Source organism: Chiloscyllium plagiosum, unplaced genomic scaffold, assembly GCF_037043375.1.
Source record: "Chiloscyllium plagiosum isolate Xiang-an unplaced genomic scaffold, Cpla_swu_hap1 HiC_scaffold_21, whole genome shotgun sequence".
NCBI lineage: Eukaryota > Metazoa > Chordata > Chondrichthyes > Orectolobiformes > Hemiscylliidae > Chiloscyllium > Chiloscyllium plagiosum.
In genome coordinates this window covers 26,315,205-26,340,399 of record NW_028270159.1, presented here as the reverse complement: position 1 = coordinate 26,340,399, position 25,195 = coordinate 26,315,205, and the positions used below count along the sequence as shown (strand labels likewise).

At 40.2% G+C, this 25,195-nt stretch overlaps 1 protein-coding gene across 1 annotated transcript in view; it reads left to right on the top strand.

Annotated features, from left to right (window-relative positions):
* Positions 1-25,195, top strand: part of adgrd2 (adhesion G protein-coupled receptor D2) — a 155,407-nt gene that overhangs the window by 42,483 nt on the left and 87,729 nt on the right. Inside the window, exons 14-18 of the mRNA XM_087998433.1 lie at positions 1,388-1,514; positions 1,831-1,934; positions 2,630-2,732; positions 8,135-8,288; positions 18,046-18,179. Of these exons, the coding sequence (XP_087854559.1) occupies positions 1,388-1,514; positions 1,831-1,934; positions 2,630-2,732; positions 8,135-8,288; positions 18,046-18,179 (622 nt within the window). The remainder of the gene's footprint in view (positions 1-1,387; positions 1,515-1,830; positions 1,935-2,629; positions 2,733-8,134; positions 8,289-18,045; positions 18,180-25,195) is intronic.

Below are 25,195 nucleotides of genomic sequence, written 5' to 3'. Positions count from 1 at the left end.
AGATAGAACCTCAGTGTGTGGTGACACTTGGTGATTTGTGTATTGATAGTCTACACACAGTGTGATGCAGCCACACACAAAAGTGACCATCAGGATGTGGGCTGTTTTGGGCATGTTCTTTTCCCCATACCCTCTTGTCGAGAGCTTCGTATATTATATTCCTGCAGACATAGTCCATATTTGAGCTTCAACTGAAGTGGAAGACAGCAATGGTGCAGGCTTGGGGGATAGGCCAGGCCTGGGCCACAACTCGGCAACACCGAGAGCACCTCACACCTGATGACCAGGTGTTAACTGCAATGGAGAGGGACCGATGCTCCCATAAGCCCAGTTTCTGCCTCACCTTGGTGATAACATACCTCCAAAGTTTTGGCACACACCCTAGTCCCTCTGAACCAAATACCCACAAGAGGGCCCAAGCTATCGCCAGAACTGTTTCAGAGTTGACTGAGAGTAGGTGTCGCTTGATGGACTTTGCACTTACAATGTGGCGATGGGAAAAGAAACATTGAGTTGTATGTAAGAGCTCTTCTGGATAAAACTAAAAGAGCTGGCTCCAGTGTCCCTGCCTCTGAACTAGAAGGCCCAGGTTCAAGTCCAACCTGCCTCACAGGCATGTAATAACTTCACTGAGCAGATTGCTTTACAGAATAGAGAGCTGGCTCCATGTCACAGGTGATTTGGTGATGATAAAATCTGTTTCCTTGTGTGGGATAGCACTTCGAGATATAAAACAAAACTGAGTGCACCACAGGTGATTTGAAGGAAAAAATATTCAGCTGTGAGAAGACCACTTCTAAGTACAGAAGAAAAAATAATTAAGAGTCAGGTCTCTCCCCAGTGGAAAGTTGGCATCTGACAGAGATAGGGAAGGATAAGGTGGAAACTGTTTTTTTGTGCTGAGCTATAAATTTATAACAAGACCCTTGTCTACATTAGAGTGGTGCTGGAAAAGCACAGCAGGTCAGGCAGCATCCGAGGAGCAAGAAAATCGACGTTTCGAGCAAAAGCCCTTCATCCATTCCTGATGAAGGGCTTTTGCCTGAAAAGTCGATTTTCCTCATTGCCCTGTAGGTGTTCAGCAAGGGAGCTCACCAATTATTTCCAAAGAGCAAGTTAGGTATGGACATCAAATGCTGGTTTTGTCAGTGATGCTCACATCCCATTGAATGAACAAGAAAAAAATGTAAAGAATGGACCAACACCTCAATTATCATTTTGTAAACTATTTCAGAATGAAGAATTCAAACATCTAAGGTTGATTTTTTTTATTGTCACTTTATCAAAAGCATATTGTAAAAGAAAGTTATATAGTAATTTGTTAATTTTGTTTTAAAAGTGAAATTTGAATCTAAAGCACTAATGTATTGAATTATACACAAACTAGGCCAGAGAAAGGTGGAAGCTGGTCTACAGCTGGCTGCAGAGTCATCGAATCCGGGCTTGAATCAACAGCGTGTTTTTGCAATCACACGACAAATTTTGCTTTGCTTTTCCAACTTTACGAAGTGAAGGTAAAATTGCAATGTAATAAAGTAGTTTCTAATTCATAGAAAAGGTTTCTATTTTATAACTGTATGCATTTGTAGGAATAAAATCTTAGCTTAGCTACTGTATTTGACAATTATGATCATTTTATTCGTCCTTTCCGAACCAATGAACCAGGTGTTCCTGTGTGTTAGATGAACCCAGTTTGTAGCCTTATTGTAAGAAAGGTCCATGTGACAGGTCTAACCTAATGTTGGAGTTATTTTGCTCCTCAACACGAAGTGACAATGATGTTATGATATTTTTGACTGATTAAGTATTATACACCTTATTTATTTCTAGAGGAGCTCTTATGAAGAAGCTGTCCTTATGAATTTAACACTGATTGGCTGTACTATATCTCTCTGTGCATTGGTGGTCACGCTGGTTTTGTTCTCAGTGGTGGGGTTAGTATCGCCTTGTCATATTCTCTGGTAATTTCTGTATGTTATGTACCATCACTTTACGTTTATGCTCTATTTTTCATCCACATTTGATACTTGTACATATACCAACCAAAGCAGAATGAGATCAGGTTTTCTGCTTGTGCATTCACCAACCAGCATCCATTAGGAATCAGTGGTTAACAAATCCGCTAATAGAATCCCAAAGAAATGCTTCAGAACCACTCCATGAATGGAGTTTTCACTACGTTTCGGGCAAACTCATGATCGCAGGGTGAGAGGAGTTCAGGCAGATTCCCAGCTAAAGTTTGTCTGTTTTTTGGTGAGTTCTGTGCGTGTGTGTGTGACAGTGAGGAGTAATGTCGCTGGGAAATGTCAAACTCTGTACTTCTTCCAATGAAGTCAGTGATCATTGAAGTGTTGCAGCTCTGTGCTATGTGGCTAGCACCTTCTGGCATGTTCCTACAGAACATGTGTCTGATCAAGCAGGGAGGAGAATTCTGTCATTCTCAGTTTGTTTACCAGCGTGAATGGACCGATTTTGACAGAGAATGTAATCTGGCATCTCTTTACATAGTTAGAAAGCCTGGTATTTATATAAACAATCACAAAACGTGTTTCACATCCTGTACTGCATGTGCAGTTGCCATTTGAAGTAATTACATATCTGCTGTTACAAATTAATGTTTCTTTTGCAGCGTTCCAAAATCAGATCGAACCACAGTGCACAAAAATCTCATTTGTGCCCTAGTTGCTGCAGAGGGACTACTTGTTGCAAGTGACTCAGCAAGGACAAACCAGGTAAAAGAGCATGCTTAAAAACTGCAAGTTAACTACATAAATAATTGGTTTAAAAATCCAAGTCCAGAAACAATAAAATGGCAGTTAAGGGTGAAAAGTGACAATTGGCAAACAGATTGACAAGGAAATTAGGGAATCATGATTTTTTTTTAAGCAACCTCTTGCTGAGCTATTTGTATCATCGATAGTCACAGGTGAGGTGCTGGAAGACTGGAGGTTGGCAAATGTGACGCCACTGTTTAAGAAGGGCGGTAAAGACAAGCCAGGGAATTATAGACTGGTGAGCCTGACCTCGGTGGTGGGCAAGTTGTTGGAGGGAATCCTGAGGGACAGGATGTACATGTATTTGGAAAGGCAAGGACTGATTTGTGATAGTCAACATGACTTTTGGCGTGGGAAAGCATGTCTCACAAACTTGACTGAGTTTTTTGAAGAAGTAACAAAGAAGATTGATGAGGGCAGAACAGTAAATGGGATTATATGGACTTCAGTAAGGCGTTCGACAAGGTTCCCCATGGGAGACTGATTAGCAAGGTTAGATCTCATGGAATACAGGGAGAACTAGCCATTTGGATACAGAACTGGCCAAAGGTAGAATACAGAGGGTGGTGGTGGAGGGTTGTTTTTCAGACTGGAGACCTGTGACCAGTGGAGTGCCACAAGGATCGGTGCTGGGCCCTCTACTTTTTGTCATTTACATAAATGATTTGGATGTGAGCATCGCCGGTACAGTTAGTAAGTTTGCAGATGACACCAAAATTGGAGGTGTAGTGGACAGCGAAGAGGGTTACCTCAGATTACAACAGGATCTTGACCAGATGGGCCAATGGGCTGAGAAGTGGCAAATGGAGTTTAATTCAGATAAATGCGAGGTGCTGCATTTTGGGAAAGCAAGTCTTAGCAGGACTTATACACTTAATGGTAAGGTCCTAGGGAGTGTTGCTGAACAAAGAGACCTTGGAGTCCAGGTTCATAGCTCCTTGAAAGTGGAGTCGCAGAAAGATAGGATAGTGAAGAAGGCGTTTGGTATGATTTCCTTTATTGGTCAGAGTATTGAGTACAGGAGTTGGGAGGTCATGTTGCAGCTGTACAGGACATTGGTTAGGCCACTGTTGGAATATTGTGTGCAATTCTGGTCTCCTTCCTATCAGAAAGATGTTGTGAAACTTGAAAGGGTTCAGAAAAGATTTACAAGGATGTTGCCAGGGTTGGAGGATCTGAGCTACAGGGAGAGGCTGAACAGGCTGGGGCTGTTTTCCCTGGAGCGTCAGAGGCTGAGGGGTGACCTTACAGAGGTTTACAAAATTATGGGGGGCATGGATAGGATAAATAGGCAAGGTCTTTTCCCTGGGGTTGGGGAGTCCAGAACTAGAGGGCATAGGTTTAGGGTGAGAGGGGAAAGATATAAAAGAGACCTAAGGGGCAACTTTTTCATGCAGAGGGTGGTACGTGTATGGAATGAGCTGCCAGAGGATGTGGTGGAGGCTGGTACAATTGCAACATTTAAGAGGCATTTGGATGGGAATATGAATAGGAAGGATTTGGAGGGATATGGGGCAGGTGCTGGCAGGTGGGACTAGATTGGGTTGGGATATCTGGTCGGCATGGATGGGTTGGACTGAAGGGTCTATTTCCATGCTATACATCTCTATGACTCTAAATTGTAAATGGAAACACGCATTTTAAGAGGAGTGAGTCAGAAGTATACCTGAGCTTTGCATTTTTTTTTACAATTAATAGCATGAAACACTGGAATAGGAAATGCATCCATAAAGTAATTAACGAAAATAGCCATCAAAACCAGCTGGAGATTTGTGAACTATCAGACCAACATGGAATTGACCTAGGCATTCGATACATAAGAAATTAGGTTTGAACTAGAGATAAAGTCCTGGAAATTTCAGAAAAGCTTTAGTTTGCATGGTAATACATGGAGACCAGAAAGCCAATGCAAGCTTTTAACAAATGTTGTGCCTTGATTCTTGAAACATAAAACTGGTACAATTGTAATTAAATTGAAAAAGTATTGCTGTCTATTGTAACAAAAACTATTTGCGTGTACAGGACAAGGCACAAGACACTAAATTCAATAAATAAGTTTAAGCATCTAATCTTCAAGTAGTTTTTTTTTAGAATTCTATGAAGGTATAATAGGGGAAAATATAATAAGTAGGGGCGGCATGGTGGCTCAATGGTTAGCACTGCTGCCTCATAGCACCAGGGACCTGGGTTCAATTCCAGCCTCAGGCGACTGTCTGTGTGGAGTTTGTACATTCTACCTATGTCTGTGTGGGTTTCCTCCCACAATTCAAAGATGTACAGGTTAGGTGAATTGGCCATGCTAAATTGCCCATGGTGTTCAGGGATGTATAGGTTAGGTGCATTAGTCAGGGTAAATGTAGAGGAATGGATCTGGATGGGATACTCTTTGGAGGGTCAGTGTGGACTTGTTGGGCTGAAGGGCCTGTTTCCACACAGTAGGGATTCTAATTCTAATTCATTTGAGCTAATGCATTGATAAATTTGAATAAATTGTATATCTGGAATTCTAAAAATCAATTTATAGGCTGCAGACAGTCAATGTGTGGGTTAGAGTTCACAGAATTTAAATTGTAAATTGAATGGATTAGGGAAGAAGCTATTGACAAGAAAAATGTTTTAAGGTAAAGTATTGATAGTGTGGGTGCAGAGAGTTCTTGCTATAGAATGGTACTATGAGTAGCTTGAAGAGTGACTGTGCCATAATTTACAGTTATCAGGAGTTGGGATGTCATGTTAAGGTTGTACAAGATGTTGGTGATGCCTCTTCTGGAGTACTGTGTCCAGTTCTGGACGCCCAGTTGTAGGAAGGATATTATTAAGCTGGACATGGTTATGAAAAGATTTACCAGGATGTTGCTGGGAATGGAGGGGTTGAGTCATAAGGAGATGCTGGATAGCTCAGGACCTTTTTTTACTCAAGCGTAGTAAGTTGAGGGGTGACCTTATAGAGGTTTATAAGATCATGAGGGATATTGATAGAGTGAATGACAAGTATCTGTTCCCTAGAGTGGTGAATTTTAAAACTAAGGGGGTGTATTTATAAGGTGAGAGGAGAAAGATTTTAATAAGTTATGCAGGGTAACTTTTTATGCAGAGTGTGGTTCATGTATGGAATGAACTTCCCGAGGAAGTAGTGAATGCCGGGACAGTTATAATGTTAAAAAGACATTTGGATAAGAATAAAAAATGTTTGGAGGGATAATGGCCAAGCACTGACAGGTGTGGCTAGCTTAGTTTGGGATTATGTCCAGCATGGATTGTTTGGACCGAAGGATCTGTTTCCATGCTTTATGACTCTATGACTCTATCTGACTTTTAGAAAGTACTTAGTAAAGGAATGCATAAACTTTATCTTACAAGTGGAACATGAATTCATATGATACATATAAAGTAGTAAATATCTCAGACAAGATGCAGGAAAAAAAATAGACGAAATGAACGGATGCTGAATTATGATAGGAGAGTTGAGAAATCCGAGTTGAAAAAATGTTTTGAAAAGTGAAGAACTGAAAAGGTAATAAAGTTTAATGAGGGGACTCTGCTTAGAGTAGGGCTAAGGTGGCTGAGGATTTGCTGAGCAATGATTTGCGAGCATTAGCCAATGTGAACAGACCAAGGGAACCAGGTGAGGCTGAAGATGTTTGCAGGGTCAGTGGATATCATGGAAGGATTTGAGTTTAAGGTCTGAGATTTTTGATATAATGGGCAGGATCGTTCAGATGGTGGTGATTCTCATTCAGCTACTGAACATGTCAGGCAGTGCATCCCCAGTAATGTCGGTAGCCACACTACCATTTAACTCCCTGTGGAGTGTTAATTATGAGGAGACAGGACTTCAGCCCCTTACTCCGGAGAAAGCTCCGCCTTGAAGGGCTACTGGCCAATTGGATTAGCAAGTGGCTGAGCCTCAGCAGCACCTCCAGGGTCAGGGGCCATTGCTGAGGAAGGTAACATTAACCTTGGTGACAGTCCAAAGGGGCAGAATCTGTGATTAAGTGGCTATACTGTCGCTGGGCAGTAGAAAGAGGGCAAGTCAGGAGGAAGGGAAGAGACATTCTTGGGGATTGGAGGTGGTGTGGATGAATGAAGTGAGGTTTGGAAGATTGAGAGGCAGGAGATATTAATAGATAAAAATGAAAACATATCTATGTCTGAACAGTCAAGTTCACTGTTAAGCTAAAGAGTACTTTCTGATTTGCTCATTGTAATAGACTTGTCACTTTAATTTAATAGCTCTAAACATTTACTGGAAACTTTAATGCAGCGTTGGGTATGGTGGGGTTGGGTATGGTGGGATTGGGAGGGTGGTGAAGGTTTGAGGTTGGTCAGAACCTCTGCCTGCCTGAATAAATAGAGCCCTTAGTTTAACATGAATCTTGGTCTCAGATACTTGTGTATTGTGAGTGAGCTGAAAAATGCGTTGCTGGAAAAGCGCAGCAGGTCAGGCAGCATCAAAGGAGCAGGAGGATTGATGTTTCGGGCATAAGCCCTTCTTCAGGAATGAGGAGGGTGTGCCAAGCAGGCTAAGATAAAAGGTAGGGAGGAGGGACTTGGGGGAGGGGCGTTGGGAATGCGATAGGTGGAAGGAAGTTAAGGTGAGGGTGATAGGCTGAAGAGGGGGTGGGGCGGAGAGGTCGGGAAGAAGATTGCAGGTCAAGAAGGCGGTGCTGAGTCCGAGGGTTGGGACTGAGATAAGGTGGGGGGAGGGGAAATGAGGAAGCTGGAGAAATCTGCATTCATCCCTTGTGGTTGGAGGGTTCCTAGGCGGAAGATGAGGCGCTCTTCCTCCAGGCGTCGTGTTGCCATGGTCTGGCGATGGAGGCGGCCAAGGACCTGCATGTCCTTGGCGGAGTGGGAGGGGGAGTTGTGGGTGAGCGCCTGCATGAGGAAAGGCTTCCCTGTACCTAATTAATTGACTTAAACCTGGTTTCTCCAGATTTTCTGTGCTCCTTTGCCCACAATGCCATGCCAGTGGAAATACTCATGCCAAGGATGTTCAAGTTTATGCTTCACGTAGCTGCAAATGCAGAAAAATAGTTTGTCACTTCAGGATTTTGGAATTTTTTTTAATATTACACAATTATATACATACTTGCAAAATACTTTATGCTGCATATATAAGGTATAATATGCTGACTGTTTATATTAAATGAAGAAGGAAATATAACTCATTATAGGTTAGATTGCATTGGTAACAATTATTTCTCAGTTAGGGCTAGAATTTTGTAAAGACTGTATCAAACTGTAAAGAACATAATCATACCAGAGCTATCCTTGATTACTTATGCAATTTTCTTTTCAGTGTAAAACATGAGGGCAACTGAATAAGTCTGATTTATAGTACATCTCTCTTCCACTAGGTGGCATGTTCTATTGTAACAGCTATGCTACATTTGCTCTTCATGGCTGCCTTTGCCTGGATGCTGGTGGAAGGAATACTTCTCTGGAGTAAGGTCGTCACTGTCAATATTAATGAAGAGAAAAGAATGAAATACTACTATCTGATTGGTTGGGGTAAACTCACTGTTTAATATGTTATTAATAATGATCTTGCTTTTCTTAAAAACAGCTTTTAACTCAGGGAAGTGGCAAATTATGTAGATGAGGGTAAACGAATTATACGTATAGCTACAACACAAAAGATGTCTGTGATAGTAACTCAGCTAGTCCTTTTTTTTAGATTAGATTCCCTACAGTGTGGAAACAGGCCCTTCGGCCCCATTAGTCCACACCGACCCTCCAAAGAGTAACCCACCCAGACTCATTTTCCCTAACTAATGCACCTAACTCTATGGGCAGTTTAGCATGACCACTTCACCTAACCTACACATCTTTGGACTGTGGGAGGAAACCTACACAGACACGGGGAGAATGTGCAAACTCCACACGGTCGCCTGAGGCTGGAATCGAACCCGGGTCCCTGGTGCTGTGAGGCAGCAGTGCTAACCACTGAGCCACCATGCCACCCCTTGCCTTGCCTTGCCTGCCTTTTAAAACAGGTGTCATGTCTAGACACTGTAAAATTCATGCCTTCAATATATATACACAGCAATGTGGAACAGGGTACAATACAACAATAATTCTACTTCTCAGATGTCAAGAATATTAATGCATTAACACTTATTTTATCTTCCGTTTAGCTCTTTTTCTTTGCCATTTTGCCCAGGTTGTTTGTTTATTTTAACTGGCCTCAGTTTCAACAAATTTGTCATTTTCTACTTCCCAGTTTCCACCATTGCATCTATGACCCTCTTCTTTCTGGAGGTGGGATCGCCATTATTAAAATGTGGCTTCCAGTTCATTAAAACATGGCTCCAAAGTCTTTAAATCGTTCTATTTGTACTAACAATCTGATAAAGTTAATGTTTGACAGGTTTTCATGTGTCAAACTGACTATTGTTTTGTAAATAATGATGAAAGCACAATCATGCCTTAATATGCTAACCTCAATTCATTGAATTTAATTTATTGTCACGTGTACCGAGGCTCAGTGAAAAGCTTTGTCTTGCGAGCAATACAGGCAGATCACGTAGTTAAGCAGCATAGATAGTAAATAATAGGTAAACAGCAGCAAAAACAAAAACATAGGGACAGGCAAATGTTCAGAGTTTGTGAGTCTATTCAGTATTCTAACCACAGTAGGGTAGAAACTATTGCAAAACCGGCTGGTGCATGTGTTCAGGCTTCTGTACCTTCTCCCCGATGGTAAAGGTTGTAGAAAAACATTGCCAGGGTGGGATGGATCTTTAAGAACACTGGCAGTCTTTTCTTGACTGCGGGCCTGGTAGCTGGATTCTATAGAAGGGAGGTTGGCCTTTGTGATTGTCTGGGCCGAGTTCACCAGTCTCTGTAGCCATCTCCGATTTTGCTGTACCAGGTTGTGATACATCCAGACAGAATGCCCTCGATGGTGCACCTATAAGAGTTGGCAAGGGTATTCGCCGTCATGCCAAATTTTCTCAGCTGCCTGAGGAAGAAGAGATGTTGTTGGGCCTTTGTAACCAGTGTGTCCACATGAAGAGTCCAAGAAAGCTTATTGTGGATGACCACTCCCAGGAGCTTGACACTCTCCACTCGTTCCACCTCTGTGCTGTTAATGTATAGAGGGCCATGAGTAACATCCTGCCAAAAGTCAATAATGAGTTCCTTGGTTTTGCTGGCATTGAGAGCTAGGTTGTTCTCAGTGCACCACTTTTCCAGGTCTTTCACCTCCCGTCTGTAGTCTGTTTTGTTGCCATTTGAGATTCAACCAACTATGGTAGTGTCATCAGCGAACTTGTAAATGGCATTAGTCTGGTATTTGGCAGTGCAGTCATGGGTATACAGTGAGTACAGTAGGGGGCTGAGTACACACCCCTGGGGGCTTCAGTGTTGAGTGTTAGTGATGATGAAATATTGTTCCCAATCTTCACTGATTGTGGCCTGTGGGTCAGGAAACTGAGGATCCAGTTGCAGAGAGTGAGGCTTAATCTGAGATCACTAAGTTTAGTAATCAGTCTTGATGGGATAATAGTGTTGAAGGTTGAACTGTAGTCAATGAGTAGGATCCTTACAAAGCTGTTCTTGGTGTCAAGATGTTCTAGGGAGGCGTGAAGGGCAAGTGATATGGCATCTGACGTGAAGCTGGTGGTCCCTTAGGCAATTTGGAGTGGGTCAAGAGTAGTGGGGAGGCTGGAGTTGATTAATGCCATGACCAGCCTTTCAAAGCACTTCATGACCACTGAAGTTAGGGCCACTTGGTGGTAGTCATTGAGACATGTTGCATGATCCTTCTTAGGCACAGGGATGATGTTGACCCTCTTGAAACAGGCAGGGACAGTGGCCTGCTGCAGGGAGAGATTGAAGATATTCACAGCACTTCAAGGATTAACTGTGGTATACAATTACATTCTCTGTTCAGTTTTTACTGCTGTTGTTAAGAGTATCAGGGCATTAATGTTCTTTCTCAATATGTCTTGTTAGCTCGTTAATGTTTTTCTACATGGGTGACCTATCTGAATTATAGGAACATTGGAACATAAGAACACGAGTAGGTCATCCAGATCCCTGAGCCTTTTTCACCACTCAGTGAGGTCATGGCGATCTGTGGCCCATATCCCTTACTGCTTCACAAAACATTATCTCTCTCAGATTTAAAATTAACAACTGATGCAGCATTCACTGCCATTTGTGGAAGAGAGTTTCAATCATCTACCACCCATTGTGAATAGAATTCATTACATCTCTCCTGAACGGTCTAGCTGTAATTGTCTGAATATGCCCCCTAGTTCTAGAATTCCCAACCAGCGGAAATAGTTTATCTTGGCTTTTTCTGTTAATACTCCGAAGACTTCAATCAGATCACCTTCACTTTCTGAATTCTAGAGAAAACAGGCCTAATTTGTATAATTTTTCCATATAATTCTTGTAGTCAAGATTAGAGTGGTGCTGGAAAAGCACAGCAGTTCAGGCAGCATCCAAAGAACAGGAAAAATTGACATTTCGGGCAAAAGCCCTTCATCAGGAATGGCTTGAAGAAGGGCTTTTGCCTGAAATATCGATTTTTCCTGCTCCTCAGATGCTACCTGACCTGCTGTGCTTTTCCAGCACCACTCTAATCTTGACTCTAATTTCCCGCAACTGCAGTACCCACGTCTGCCTTATAACTCATGAAGTCTAGGTATCATTCATGTAAACATGTGTTTTACTGTCTCCAAGTTCAGTGGATTCTTCCGTAGGTGTGGTGCCCAGATCTGCTCACAATACTCCAACTGGAGACTAATCGAGGGTTTTGTATAACTGTAGCATAACTTCTACATCTTTAGACTCCAGTCCTCTTGACATAAAATTCAGCATTCCATTAGCTTTCTTGATTATCTTCAAGATCTGTTTGTGTCATTTTTAAGATCTATGCACCTGAACACCCAAACTTCTTTGGACATCCACTATATTTAACTTCATACCAGGTAGAAAGTACCCTGATCTATCCCTTTTCAGTCCAAAATGAATAACCTCGCACATACATCTGCCACAGTTATTCCCATTCACTTAGTCTAACAATATCCCTTTGTAATTTCATGCTATCATCTACACTGTCTATGATGCCACTTTGTGTCATCAGCAGGTTTGGATATATGCAATTAGCCAAGTCCTAAATAAATAATGTGAATAATTGAGGCCCTAAAACAGAGCTTTGTGAGCACTTCTGGCAGGCAGAATGTAAGCACAGTCTGGGTGACTGCTTCACAGCACGCCTATGTTCTGCCTGCTTCCAGTTGCCTGCCGCTTCAACACCCTATCCTGTTCCCTGGCCAATATCTCTGTCTCAGGCTTGCTGCAGTGCTGTAGCCAAGCTCAGTATAAGCTGGAAGAACAGGACCTCATTTTCTCCTTGGGCACCATGCAGCCTTCTGGACTCAATATCGAGTTCCATAACTTTAGGGCTTGAACTCTGCTAAATCCTAGCACCCATTCCCACACACCAGGCCTTGTTATCACACAGTCTGCTATTACACACAACCCATTGTTAGCCACTGACAGCCCTCATTAACAGCTGTTCACCCTCCCAGCCAGATTATTATCCACTCCTTTGTCTGTCGAACTGTTCTTATCTCTCTTTGGCCTCTATCCCCACCAATGGTTTACTCCTTACCCCATCCCTCTACCCACCTTCGGCATAAAAAGTGACATGTTCCTGGGTACCAACAGTTCTGAGGGAGGGTCACCGGACCCAAAACATTAACTCTGTTCTCTTCATAGATGCAGCCAGACCCACTGAGCTTTTCCAACAATTTCTGTTTTTGTTTGTGATTTACAGCATTCAGTTATTTCGGTTTTTATTTAGTCTCTTATGTGGAACCTGATTGAATGTCTTCTTAAAGTCCATATAAACATATGCATAGATATTCCCCTGTACACTACCTCAGTCACCTCTTCATGCTAGTTCTCCCTGTTTAACTGAAACTTTTGAAAGTGTTCAGTTTCCCCGTCATTGATGTTCCAGAGAGTAATAAGAGTCAGCCAAACTGATGAAGGACTGGTGTTACATATAGGCCAGACCAGGTAAGGATGATAGACTTCTTCCCTAGAGGAGAATAGTGTGTCAGCTGGATATTTCTGACAATTGAAACATAGTCTCCACTTATATTGGATGGTGGAGCAGGCTTAAAGGGCCAAATGGCCTACTCCTAGATTATATTAGCCTAGATTTAAATTCCAGCCTTTCACTAGAATTTTACCACCTCCACAAGGTGGGATTCAAACTCAGAATGTTAGTCTAGGACTCTGGATGACTAAAGCATGTGCCACTGCCTCCCAGCTCTCGTTGAGGTAGTTGACTATTCCAATGCTCTCTAGCCTTCCATCTTGGACTCACTGTAAACTGGAGTTCATCCATAATTCTGCTGCCTGTTTTCTAAAATGGGTTAGGCCCCCATTACAAACTGGGCTTATTGAGCTATGTTGGCTTCTACACTAGCAAGGTGTCAATTTTCAAATTCTCATCCCTTCATGTTTGGTCCACCTTATCGCAAGCCCCACAATCCTCCAGGAGCTCCATATGTTTTTTTCAATTATATTATCTTGCTCATCATATATTAGATAATTCCATTATTGTGCTTTCAGCTAACAAGTTTCTAAGCCTTGGAATTGTCTCCCTAAGTTTTTCTCTATCATTTTCCTTTCAGGCCTTTTCTAAAATCTACCTACGTGACTCTTTAGATTTAGATCGCTCGTCCTAATATCTCCTTATCTGATTTAGTGTCAAATTTTGTTGAACAATGCAGAGTGATGTGCTGTGGGATGTTTCACTGCATTAAACATGTTATCTAAGTGCAAGTTGTTATTGTATTGTCCTGGAAGTTGTATTTACTTCTGTTTTTTTTGAGAGCAGCCCAAAACAATTATGGAAAATTTATAGCAGTGATTATTCTTATAAGAAGAGAAAAATTGAAGCAGCAAATATTTATTTATATTGATACATTTGATTGGATTTTGACGGTAATCCTTTTTTTGAAGTTTATGAATGACAGCGTTAAAAAATTTGTGGCAGCTCAGTCAAACACAACTAAAAATGGTTAGATAATCGTTTTCTGAAGCTTTTTTGGGAAAGAGCAGAGTAGGTCTCAGCTGCAGAAATTAGCAATACACTGCTCTCACAATTCAACAACCACAGAGAAGTCCCAAATGGACATGGTGTAACTATGTTAAATATTTAATTTGTGATGAATTGCAAGCTCATTTATGGTGTTGACAATCAATGCAGACAGTCTTCCCCACCACCTCGAACGAGGTCACCATGAAAATCAAACATTGAGTGCTGGAACACATTCAGAGAGGCAGGGTCACAGAATTCCAATGCCTTTGCTCACGTGTACCTTGACTTTTAAAAGGTTTGTGTCTAAACACTTAAGGTGCAGTTTGTTCCACAATACTGCAATGCTGCCTGGCAGTTAGTCTACTGTGGGTTTCCAAACTGTACATAAACACAGACATTATTTGGTTTACTGTTAAGTCTGCTTCGTAACTTTTTGTGTTTTACTGTTTCAAGTAAACTAACCCACAAAGTTAATCTACCCCGATTAACGATTGTTTATTAGACCATAATCATTAACATGACATGGTGGCAGCAGTGGTGAACATCATGCTGATGAGGCTTATTGTGCTTGAACAATCAGCCAGCAATCTAGTCCACAGGTTAACACATGTCAGCAGTCTTCAATCATGCTAAGGTGCTTGAGAAAAACCTGATAGTTGACACAATTACTAGAATGTGACCTCAGGGAGATATGGCCTCTGATTTGCACCAAGGAAATGTCCAGCTTTCAATCGATTTTACAGGACTTATAACAGGAAAGGCCACTGGCAAAGGCTATACCGATGAACGAAGGTTGATGTAGCCACAAAGAGTTGTGTAACGACCCAAACGGACTGCACACAATTACCTTCAAACTATTACAAAGATCATCTGGCTTCCCACACGAGGCATGAAATAATTCACAAACTAACATCTAATGATTACAAGAGATAAGACTTTTTTTTGGACGATAGACAAAAAGTGAAAATGGACACTGCTTGTAATAAAGGGAAAATGTACAAAGCGGCATTTGCAATTCAGAAAAATAAACAAAGCTAACTGATGCATTTGAGAAATTGTAACTGTTTGTGGCCATTGAATGCATATGAACTGGCACCAGTTGTTGTGGGATCAGGAGGACTCAGAACCTTCTAATTGGTTAAGCTGGAGATGGACATGGACTCTGAATAAAATAAATGAGAGAAGCAAGGCAACCTGTAGAAGTTGTTTGCATCAATATATCTCCCCCTTCTCTGTAAAGTTGCACTCTGTCAACAGAGCAGAAATAATCCATTCAGAGACACTGAAAGAAATAATTCCAAAACCCAAATGAAACGGAAGTATGAATTAACCACTGAACTAAAGATTGATCATCACCATGCAGATAACTGCATGGCATCACTGAAGATTCAAAAGGATTATGAAACCAACCTATCTAGTTTTGTAATTTAGACTGATGATACTGATGATACTGTTTTTTTTCCCTCCACTCATAATATTTGTTTAACAGGTTTATTCGGAAACATTAACTTTCGGAGCGCTGCTCCTTCATCAGTGGTTGTGGAGTAGAAGAGTTTTTGCTATAAATTCAGAGTCTTATGATCTTATACTCCACAACCACCTGATGAAGGAGCAGTGCTTTGAAAGCTACTGCTTTCAAATAAACCTGTTGGACTATAACCTGGTGTTGTGTGATTTTTAACTTTGTACACCCCAGTCCAACACCGGCAGCTCCAAATCATAATATGTGTTTTGCTTTTTCTCATTGTGCATGCATGCATTCATGTGTGTGTGAATTTTAAAAAGGGTGAAATTTAAGTGACATAAATCAGAATTGATTTGTTACTGTGAAGTGTGTTACAATAAATAGAATTATTTTTGCTCTTACTGAAGGACCCTGAAGTGCTTGTCCAGATTAGGAAGGACCCTGAAGTCCTTGTCAAATCAGACAGGAAAATTGGGATTTTTGGTAGTTTTATTGAATTTTCACATTTGTGATGACTTAGGAAAGAGTGGGGCTCGATCTACCTTGCACAATCCCCAGTGAGTCTTGAAATGAAGTACACAATGAGACAAAGCATGATGAACACATTTTTCACACTGTCAAACATAAAAAATCTGTGATTTTTATATGTTGCTGTTTTTTAGATTTTAGATTTCAATCTAGCGGCATATGGGTGTTGATCCATTTTGTGAAATGTTTTAAAAATTAACAAGGTCAGTTTGTGCTTCCTTCAGTGTTAATGGAAGCTTGTAATTCTGTGAGGGTTAATGACTGGAGAGAGAAGATATTAAGCCAGTAAATAGCAGAAGCTGAGATGAACAAGTCTTTAAAAGATGTCCAGAAGCTTTTGGGCAATTCAATGAGCTGGGTCCAACAGCAAATATAGTAGCTCATATAAAATGAGATTGTTCAAAGCAATTAAAGAAATATGTTATATCAGTGAAAGAATATAATTTGTGAATTTTTAAGAGCAAGAGCATTTGTTTTGACATCTGTACTGGTTATTTAAAGCTGAGAAAATCCAAGACTTCAGTTGTATGAGTCATCAAGGGAAAAGAGTCATCATAACTCACAAGTCAAACATACAGGTATGATAGGGAAGGAATTTCTCATTTTTTTTTGATTAACTATAAACATACAATGTTGGAGAGTGTGTGGAATTTTGTTTTGCTGTGTGTTCTAAAATCTTTCAAACAGTGTTGTATTTAGGCTTGATTTGGTTTATGTAAATGTTATTTCTTTTGTGTAATAAACTCGTGTTATTACTAAATCTAAATCTGCAGATTTGCATGCTTATGTTCAGTGAAAAGCCTCTCCGTTGCATTAAAAGAAAAACACAATATAATCTTTCAAGCCTGATTTCTTTCTGGGATTTCACTTCTCCAACAGTAAAAGCTGGGATCATAACACAGTCTCATGGTAGATATTGATGCCATCCACTGTCTGAAGTGTTTACAAATATTCTTCTTAAATGTTCTCAGAAAATTCAAGACTATTTGTTTTCCTCTAAGACTGCCACACAGGAAAATGGCAAAGTGCTATCCCTGAAATTTCTTTTAAAAAATGTACCCACAAACATGGGAAGCCATGAAGAAACCTACACAATATAAAACTTTAAATATGCAGTGATGAGAAGTCAATCAAATTCTGCGGGAGCAGCTACAGAAACATCGATTTAAGCTCACAACTGTACTGGAGAAAAAGACAGACCAGCAAAAATAGGTGAAGATGTGGATACAAGAATCTGTAAATCACATAAGGGGACAGTCCTTTCAGAAATAGATGCTAACAATGCCATACTCAAACAGGATACTGAAACCATACAACCATTGAAACAGCAAGTGGAAAGGGTCCAGGCTTCCAAGAAATCCAAAAGGAAAATAAAGTTGAAGAGACGGGACATGTAGTAGCAGAGACCTGTGGTAGAGTAACTGACAGAGATTGATTGCCATGAATGATTAACAATTCCAATATAATTCTATCATAAGACTATCAATATGATAGATAGGAAACTACATTTACCTCCAAATCTAAATACTGCAGGTCTGTGAATCTGAAATAAAAACTGGAAATCTTGGAAATACACAGCAGCTCACACTGTATATGTACGAAGTGAAAAATAGTTCATGTTTTGAATTGATGGATCTTCGTCTCTTTTTTTGTCTCGAAATTCATGTATTCTTATCCATGGAGATGGTGAGACAAGTGGGGCAAGAAAGAGATGAATGAGGGAAGAGTCTTTTTATCACATGGGAAAGGGTCTTGCATTTTGTTTAGCAAATGTCGACTTGTGTCTGGTGATTTATGTGCAGTGCTTGTGTATTTGTACATGAGCCCAAATCATTGTATAATTATTTGTGGTCTTCCCACTGGTTTTGCCACATACATGACCCGCTGCTAGATTTACCCTGGATTTGTGACCATAGCTCGCGTGACCCAATATTTAGTCTTGCATTGGGGTTTAGTGCCTGTACTTTATATTGCTTTATCAGTGTTGTTTTTAATGTTAAAGTGGTATTGAAACATTTGCTGTTTTGTCTGCATCAACTTACATTTTCTCATTATAGAAATCTGATGCTTATAACAGCTAATGAACAATATACTTAGGCAAAGTAAATACATGAAGTTCATATTGTTAGACACACACACAAAAAAAAGCTATGGAAATGCATTTAATGTGAAGCTAGAAAACATTTTCTGCATTTTTTCTTTAGGATTCCCAGTTTTTATTGTGGCCATCACCCTAGCAACTACTGGTGACAAATACATAGCAGACAATCATTGTTGGCTGAACATTCAGAGTGAGATCATCTGGGCCTTTGTTGGGCCTGTCCTTTTTACTCTAACAGTGAGTACTTTAGTCCCCTTGACTTCTGCAGTGACACATGAAATGAAAATGTCGTATTTTCGATCTATTTATATGTTGGAAGTTACCAATTCAAAAATGAAGCTCTTAGAGGAGCAGCTTTTTATGCATTATTATGGAATAAATAAGTGACTTTTAAGTCATGATTAACTTTATTCCAATAATCTTTTATCAGAGATCTATTTTCTAATTGCACGTTTTTTAATCAAGTTTACTTGTTTTCTTTCGCTGCACTGATTAAAATCTTTGTTGTTGACATTTTGTATAGTGTAATTAATTAGCATAGTTGCCAGCACAATGCTTTAAGATTTAGTACAGATGCATGAATGGCTATAATGTTAACACAGCAACATTTTCTCGTTAAGAGCTAGAAACCTTGTGGATAACAGAGATTGCTTGTTAGGTGATGTGCAGTTTCTGGGCAGTCAGTTTTGGGGAATAGATGGATAACTTGATTCAACCTGTTCAAATGTGTTATGACACACCTCTGAAGCAATTAAAACTTGAACCCAGGACTCCTGGTTCAGAGGTAGGGACACAATTATTCTTCACTGTCATTTCTGACCCATTGCTGCCTTATTTACAGGCAGTTTTATATTAGAACACCTAATCGTTACACAGCTGTACTCGCCAGAGTTAACTGCATGGAAAGTAGGAAATTAAGCACTTGACCTTTAGCGGCACAACTTATTTGAGTCTTAAGAGCAGGTAACATGCCAGGCTGTCAGAGGTCTTAATTAAACAGGGGACAGAATCCCAGTTTCCCAACATTGAGTTGAATTCATTAGATTAAAGGGTGATGTGTCAGCAGCAGAACAGCTAACGCTGCCCCTGGTCATATGAACCTCTTTATGTATTTGTATATGATGAACACTCAGGGAATGGCGAGTGTGAACATGACTGGAAGTAAGCTGGACTTCCACTTGGAGGTGGAATTGCAGCTCACGTGTAGTCACTTGGCGACTAGCCAATGAGCTATGCCCAATCAAGGAGCCCAGTCCATTATACTGAGGCTATTCCAAACACCCAGCCATGTGATGACACGCAGCAACTCCCCTGATTCAAACCTCTCATTGGCATTCAGTGTATCCTTATCCAACATGACAAATTGCAGCATTATTAGCATATCAAGAGATCCTGCGACCTTTCTCCCAACCTATCCCCATGCCACACAGTGCCCACACATTTTAACCTGTGCCCCAGGTCAGTCATTGAAAGGTTTTCAGAGAATTGTGTGCCTCCTATAACAGTGGATCCACTTTTAAGTACATAACCTCAAGAAACCAAAAGGTTTGCACCCATCATCTAACTGTCTTTGCCTTCCTGCTTGTGGGTTTGTTTTTGCTAGGCTCTTTCCTCTCAGTCCCACCAACAGGCTTGTAAAGCCTAGTCCCTGTGAGATATCTGTTCCTCTCTCCTCATCATAACCCTCCATGAACATGACGGTCAACCCCCACGACCATAATTTCTTCTCCCATGCTAACTGCAATCTCTCCCACTCCCATACCACAACCACCACCATCACAGGAAGCCTTAGCAATGCCCTCTCCCCTCCTGCCGCAGTCTTCTGGGGTCAGATAGACGGGAAACCTGCAATACTACAATGAAAATACATTGTGCCAGTAAAGACAGAGGGAGCCCTATACCTTGAGGTTTCCCATCCAGAGGTCTTGTCACTCCAAAGTGACACCTTATGAGATAGGCTTGTAATCCTCATCCCTTTTTATTGTGTTCACTTGTGAGATATGGGTATTGCTGGCTGATCAACATTTATTGCCCATTCTTGAACTGAGTGGCTTGCTAGATCATACATAAGGCAGTAAAGAGTTAACCACATTGCTGTGGGGCTGGAATCTCTGGCCTGCACGTGAGTCAGATGAGTCAGATGGATTTTACCAACAATCGACATTGTTTTTTATGGTCATCAGTAAATTCTTAACTCCAGATTTTGTTTTATTCAATTCAGATTTCACCATCTGCTGTGGCAGGATTCAAACCTGGGCCCCCAGAACAATGGCTGCATTTCAGGATTAATAGCCTAGCAATAATACCACTAGACCATCACATTCCCTGTGTCCCCTTCTTTAGTTTGGTTTCACTTTTTTGCTCAAGGTTAGAGTGGTGCTGGAAAGGCATAGCAGGTCAGGCAGCATTCAAGGAGCAGGAAGAAAAATCGACGTTTCGGGCAAAAGCCCTTCATCAGGATCTCATCAAGCCCTTTCTTCTCGGATGCTGCCTGACCTGCTGTGTTTTTCCAGCACCACTCTAATCTCCAGCACCTGCAGTACCCACTTCTGCCTAGTTCACTTTTTTGCTGTCTGATAACTGTCTGAAACATCCTGGGACATCTTACAGTGTTGAAGGCACTATGTAAATGCAAGAGGTTATTATTGTTATTAAGTAGTGTTAATTACAACTAAGACTTTAGACAGAAAGATGCATTGGTGATGAGGCTAACCTTTTCTGGAGTAATTTTAATGCTATTGTCACATGGATGTAAAATGCATTAAATTCAACAGTGTCTCTGCGGGGACTCTGAAGTTTGAGTGACAATCGATCTATACCTTTGCCACCTCCATGAAGCTAAGCTCTGAACAAATAATTGCTGCTCAGAGCAGAGTCCAGTTGTGCGCCATTTTACAATTGCACAAACAAAAAGAGGTAAAACATCTAATTTTCATCAACAATATTTGATTTGTACAGCTACATTTAGGCAATCATGTCCATACTTCCAACAATGTGTTTTGATCATTGAATGGCAGTAGAACTGAGCATTAATAATTACTTAGATTGACTGATATACCTCTCCAACAAGGTGAACAGAATAAATGCTATTTCTTAGATTGAACATGGTCTTTTCCAAACTCCTGGTTGTGCTGTATGGCTTCATTTTCAACCTGTTTCCCTGACAACCATTTTCTTTGCTGTCTTAATCTGTCACTATTATCCCTTAGCTCACTTTGAATCATTTGCTCTTTGTAAAATAGTAAAAGAGCTTCTTATGCACTGTTTAGAGGTTAACTTTAACAAGCAATGAAAATCAATAACTGCATCAGTTGTGGAGATAAACGAAGACAGATTCTTCACACTCCATCATGACAAGATTTCACACAAAATGTGACAACTTTCTGATTTTGGTTTTACTTTTTAGCACAGCATGCTGTGGTATACCTGAAATACTTAGACTCCATATCGCGATAGGTTTGCTGTCTGGGTCTTATGCATTACATTTAAATGTCAAGAATGGTTAAATTACAAAATTAATTCTTTTGTTTCTGGGATTGTGATTATTGTGTACACCTGTTCCTTTTCACTTGTCAGCGTATGAATATCTGTGTCCAACATGGCTCCTTGAATTTGTGACTTTCTATACTTCGTATACCCAATTGTTACTCCTCAATCTGATGTTGCTTTTGTTACTTTAATTCTCCAGTGGTTTCCCACTCTTTTCGTACAATTGCTACTTTTTCAGTTGCTGCTTCTTTTCGCTTTCATCTCCTTTATTCTTTTCCTTTCATCATCTGATGGTTTATTCTTTAAATTTTTAAAAGTTTTCTTTATAAATTTTTGTTTCCCTCATAATGTTTCCCTTCAGGAGGATAAACATATAAAGACCAAAAATTAAATAGACATAGGGACAGAAAATGTAGCTGTGGAAACATATAGAGAATAAAGTGGATTATCTCAATTTTATAATTATTGTGATATAAATATTTTTGCATGTAACATGTATCGAGTCTAAACCAACATAGTCGTCTTGTCTCTAATTCTTAATTATTGTTAAACTCTATAGTAAAAACTATTTAAATCTAGGCCATCAGCTATAACTTGCTTTTTCTAATGAAAAGGTGCAAATAGACATCATAAAATAAATGAATTGTTAAAACATAAAAAAAATTGATTTATTGAGTTTAGTTCATATAAACTTGAAATGGTTGAATTTCTGAAATATTGAGAAGCACAATTAGTTACCAAAATATCTCTAAATGAATTCAAAGTTATTGGAAAACCGAACTATAGTGTGACAACTGGAACTTGTCCGTAAGAAAATTGAAAAATTGCCGACAATTTTAAATAGGCACTCATTGTGGTGTTTCAGATTAACCTTTTATTGTGTAGTCTATGAGGATAAATTCAATTTTTGCAACAAAAGCCTTTGTAAAATTAATCCAAAGGAGACCTCACTTACAATGAAAAATAATTTCCCATCTAAAGTCAATTAATTGCAAAATCATCTTTTCCTTTCTTTGGATTTATTTATTATCTGCACAACCTTTTAAATATCAGCCTACTTCACCTATCACCGAATGTTTAAACCAATTTACATTTTAACTAGTTCTTTTCAGTGGTTCAATGAAATACCTTCTGAAAGGTATTATCAAAATGTTATTTCTTACTGGTTTGTTGACTGTAATTTGGATGTCACCTTTCTTTCCAAAGATTATGGAAATCAGCTTTTGATCTGTTTCCTGTAATATCCTGATGCAATGTTAGTCAAAGAGTGTAGTCGTTCTAACATGAGGTAGTTCATTAAAAAAAAAGCTGCTAAATCCAATCTTGCAGATTTTGTAGATTTATGGAAAGTTTATCAGTTATTACTGCGGTGATTTTAGTTTTGAATTCCTTGTTTTCCATTGAAATTTACCATTGAACTTATGTTCAATGTAGTTGACTGTAAAATTCAGTCTGAAATGGCTTAGAAAATGACTTCATTGTATCCAACCACTATGCAGTCTGATTAAAAAGGACTGAAACCCAGATGGGCTACTTGACCTGGACCAATGCTCTGGAAATCAATCTTGCACACAAGCCTTGTTCTCCTTGCAAACATAAAGGGTTTATAGAAAATTTGGAGAGATGCCCCACAGACTTGTCAAGGAAATTCATGGTCATTCTCACAGATCCATACCTTACAAACAATCTTGCAAGCACCATCGTCACCATCCCACTGACAAGCCAGGCCCAGCAGAGATAGCAACATAGCAGCAGCATAGCAACAACCAGATGGATGGGAGTTATCCTGGGAATTCCCAAAGTTTACTCTGGAACTTGTGCAATCTCATAGCATCAGGTCAGATGTGGGCAAGGAAGACTCCGAACGACCACTACCCTCTCCCTCAGGCGATAACTCAGTTCTTTTACATGTTCAGTACCACGTGGAGGATGGACTGAGAGAGGTAAGGGGATCAATGAATGAACAGTGCAGGAGGCCAAGTCACTTGAAGCACCAGAAACACCTAAAATAAGGTGTCATGCTGGTGAAGCTATAGTACAGGATTATGTGTGGGCAGTGCAGTGGAGGCAGCATACCAGAGAGAGCGAAGCAATCCCACAATTCGGGCATTGGATAGGTATATGGAGGATAGTGGGTTAGTATAGGTTAGGTGGGCTTGGATCGGCGCAACATCGAGGGCCAAAGGGCCTGTACTGCGCTGTATTCTTCTATGTTCTATGTTCTACAACCAATAAATCACACCTTAGCCCCGTAGTCCTGCCATACCTAGTTATGAATGTGGTAGACAATGAAGAAACTTACTGGATAAGGCTAAATTACCTGCAATATTTGCTTCAGCCAGAGTATCTGCTGAACAATCCGTCTTGACCTTCTCTGAGATCCCCGGCATTACTGATGCAAACCTTCAGCCAATTGATTTACTCCATGTGATAACAAGGAACAGCTTAAGACCCTGGATATTGCAGAGACTATAAGCCCTCGCAACATCAGGTAATAGTACTGAAGGTTTGGGCTTCAGAACAATCTGTACCCCTACCCAAGCTGTCCTGGTACAGCCACAACACTGGCATCTACCTAGCAATGTGGGAAGTTGACCAGGTAAAACAAAGGATAATTCCAACCTCATCAATTATCGCCTTATCAATCTATTCTCAACCATGTCTAAAATGGTGGAAGATGTCATCAACAGTTCTATTAAGCAGCGTTTACTCAACAATGACCTCCCACTGACACTCAGTTTGTATTCTGTTAGGCCTACAAAGCTCCTGACCTCATTACAGCCTTAGTCCAACATGAACAAAGGAGTTTAGTTCAAGAGCAGTCATGGACTGGCTCTCCTTGAGGTCAAGATCACATTCAACCATGGGTAGCACCAAGGAGTCTTATCAAAACTACATGAAATGGGAATCTAAGGGAATTCTCTTCAATGGTTGAAATCATACCTGGCATAAAGAAAGCTAATTGTGGTTGTTCAGTGTCAGTTATCTCAGTTCCAGGATTTCACTGCAGAAGTTTCTTGGGGTAGTGTCCTAGGCCCAACTATCATCTGTTGCTTTGTCAATGACATTTCCTCCATCATAAAGACAGAGGTGTGGATGTTCACTGATGATTGCGCAATGTTCAACACTATTTGTGACTCCTCCAACTGTGAGCCAGTCCATGGCCAAATGCAATAAAACCCAGACAATATTCAGGCCTGGGTTACAGTGACAAGTAACATTAGAACCACACAAAGGCCAGGCAGTGACCATCTCCAATGAGAGAATTTAACTAGTAACTGTAATTTTCTTGAATTTTATTCTAAATTTTAAGTATTTTAAACTTGAATAAGGACAATTATGAGGGACTGAATGCAGAGTTAGCTAATGTGAATTGGCAAATTAGGTTAAAGGATAGATCAATAGAGATGCAATGCAGATATTTAAGAAAATAATTCGTAATAACACAAAAGATATATTCCAATTAGAAAAAAATAATTCCAAGGTAGGACCCACCAACTATAGTTATCTAAAAAAACTTATAAAAGGGAAAAAAAGGTATAATTGTGTAAATTTTATCCTGTGTAGACAATGTGAGCATCACATACAGGAGAGACACCAGCAACTAGGCGCCATGTTAGACTGATGTTGGAACAGCATCACTGGCCTCAGTGGCTAAAGGTGTTATTCTGCATAAAATGGTCAGCAATGGTTGTGCCATGGGCTTGTATTGGACATAGACAATGGATAAGAGTCACCAGGGATTGGGAAGGTGTGGGAGTATG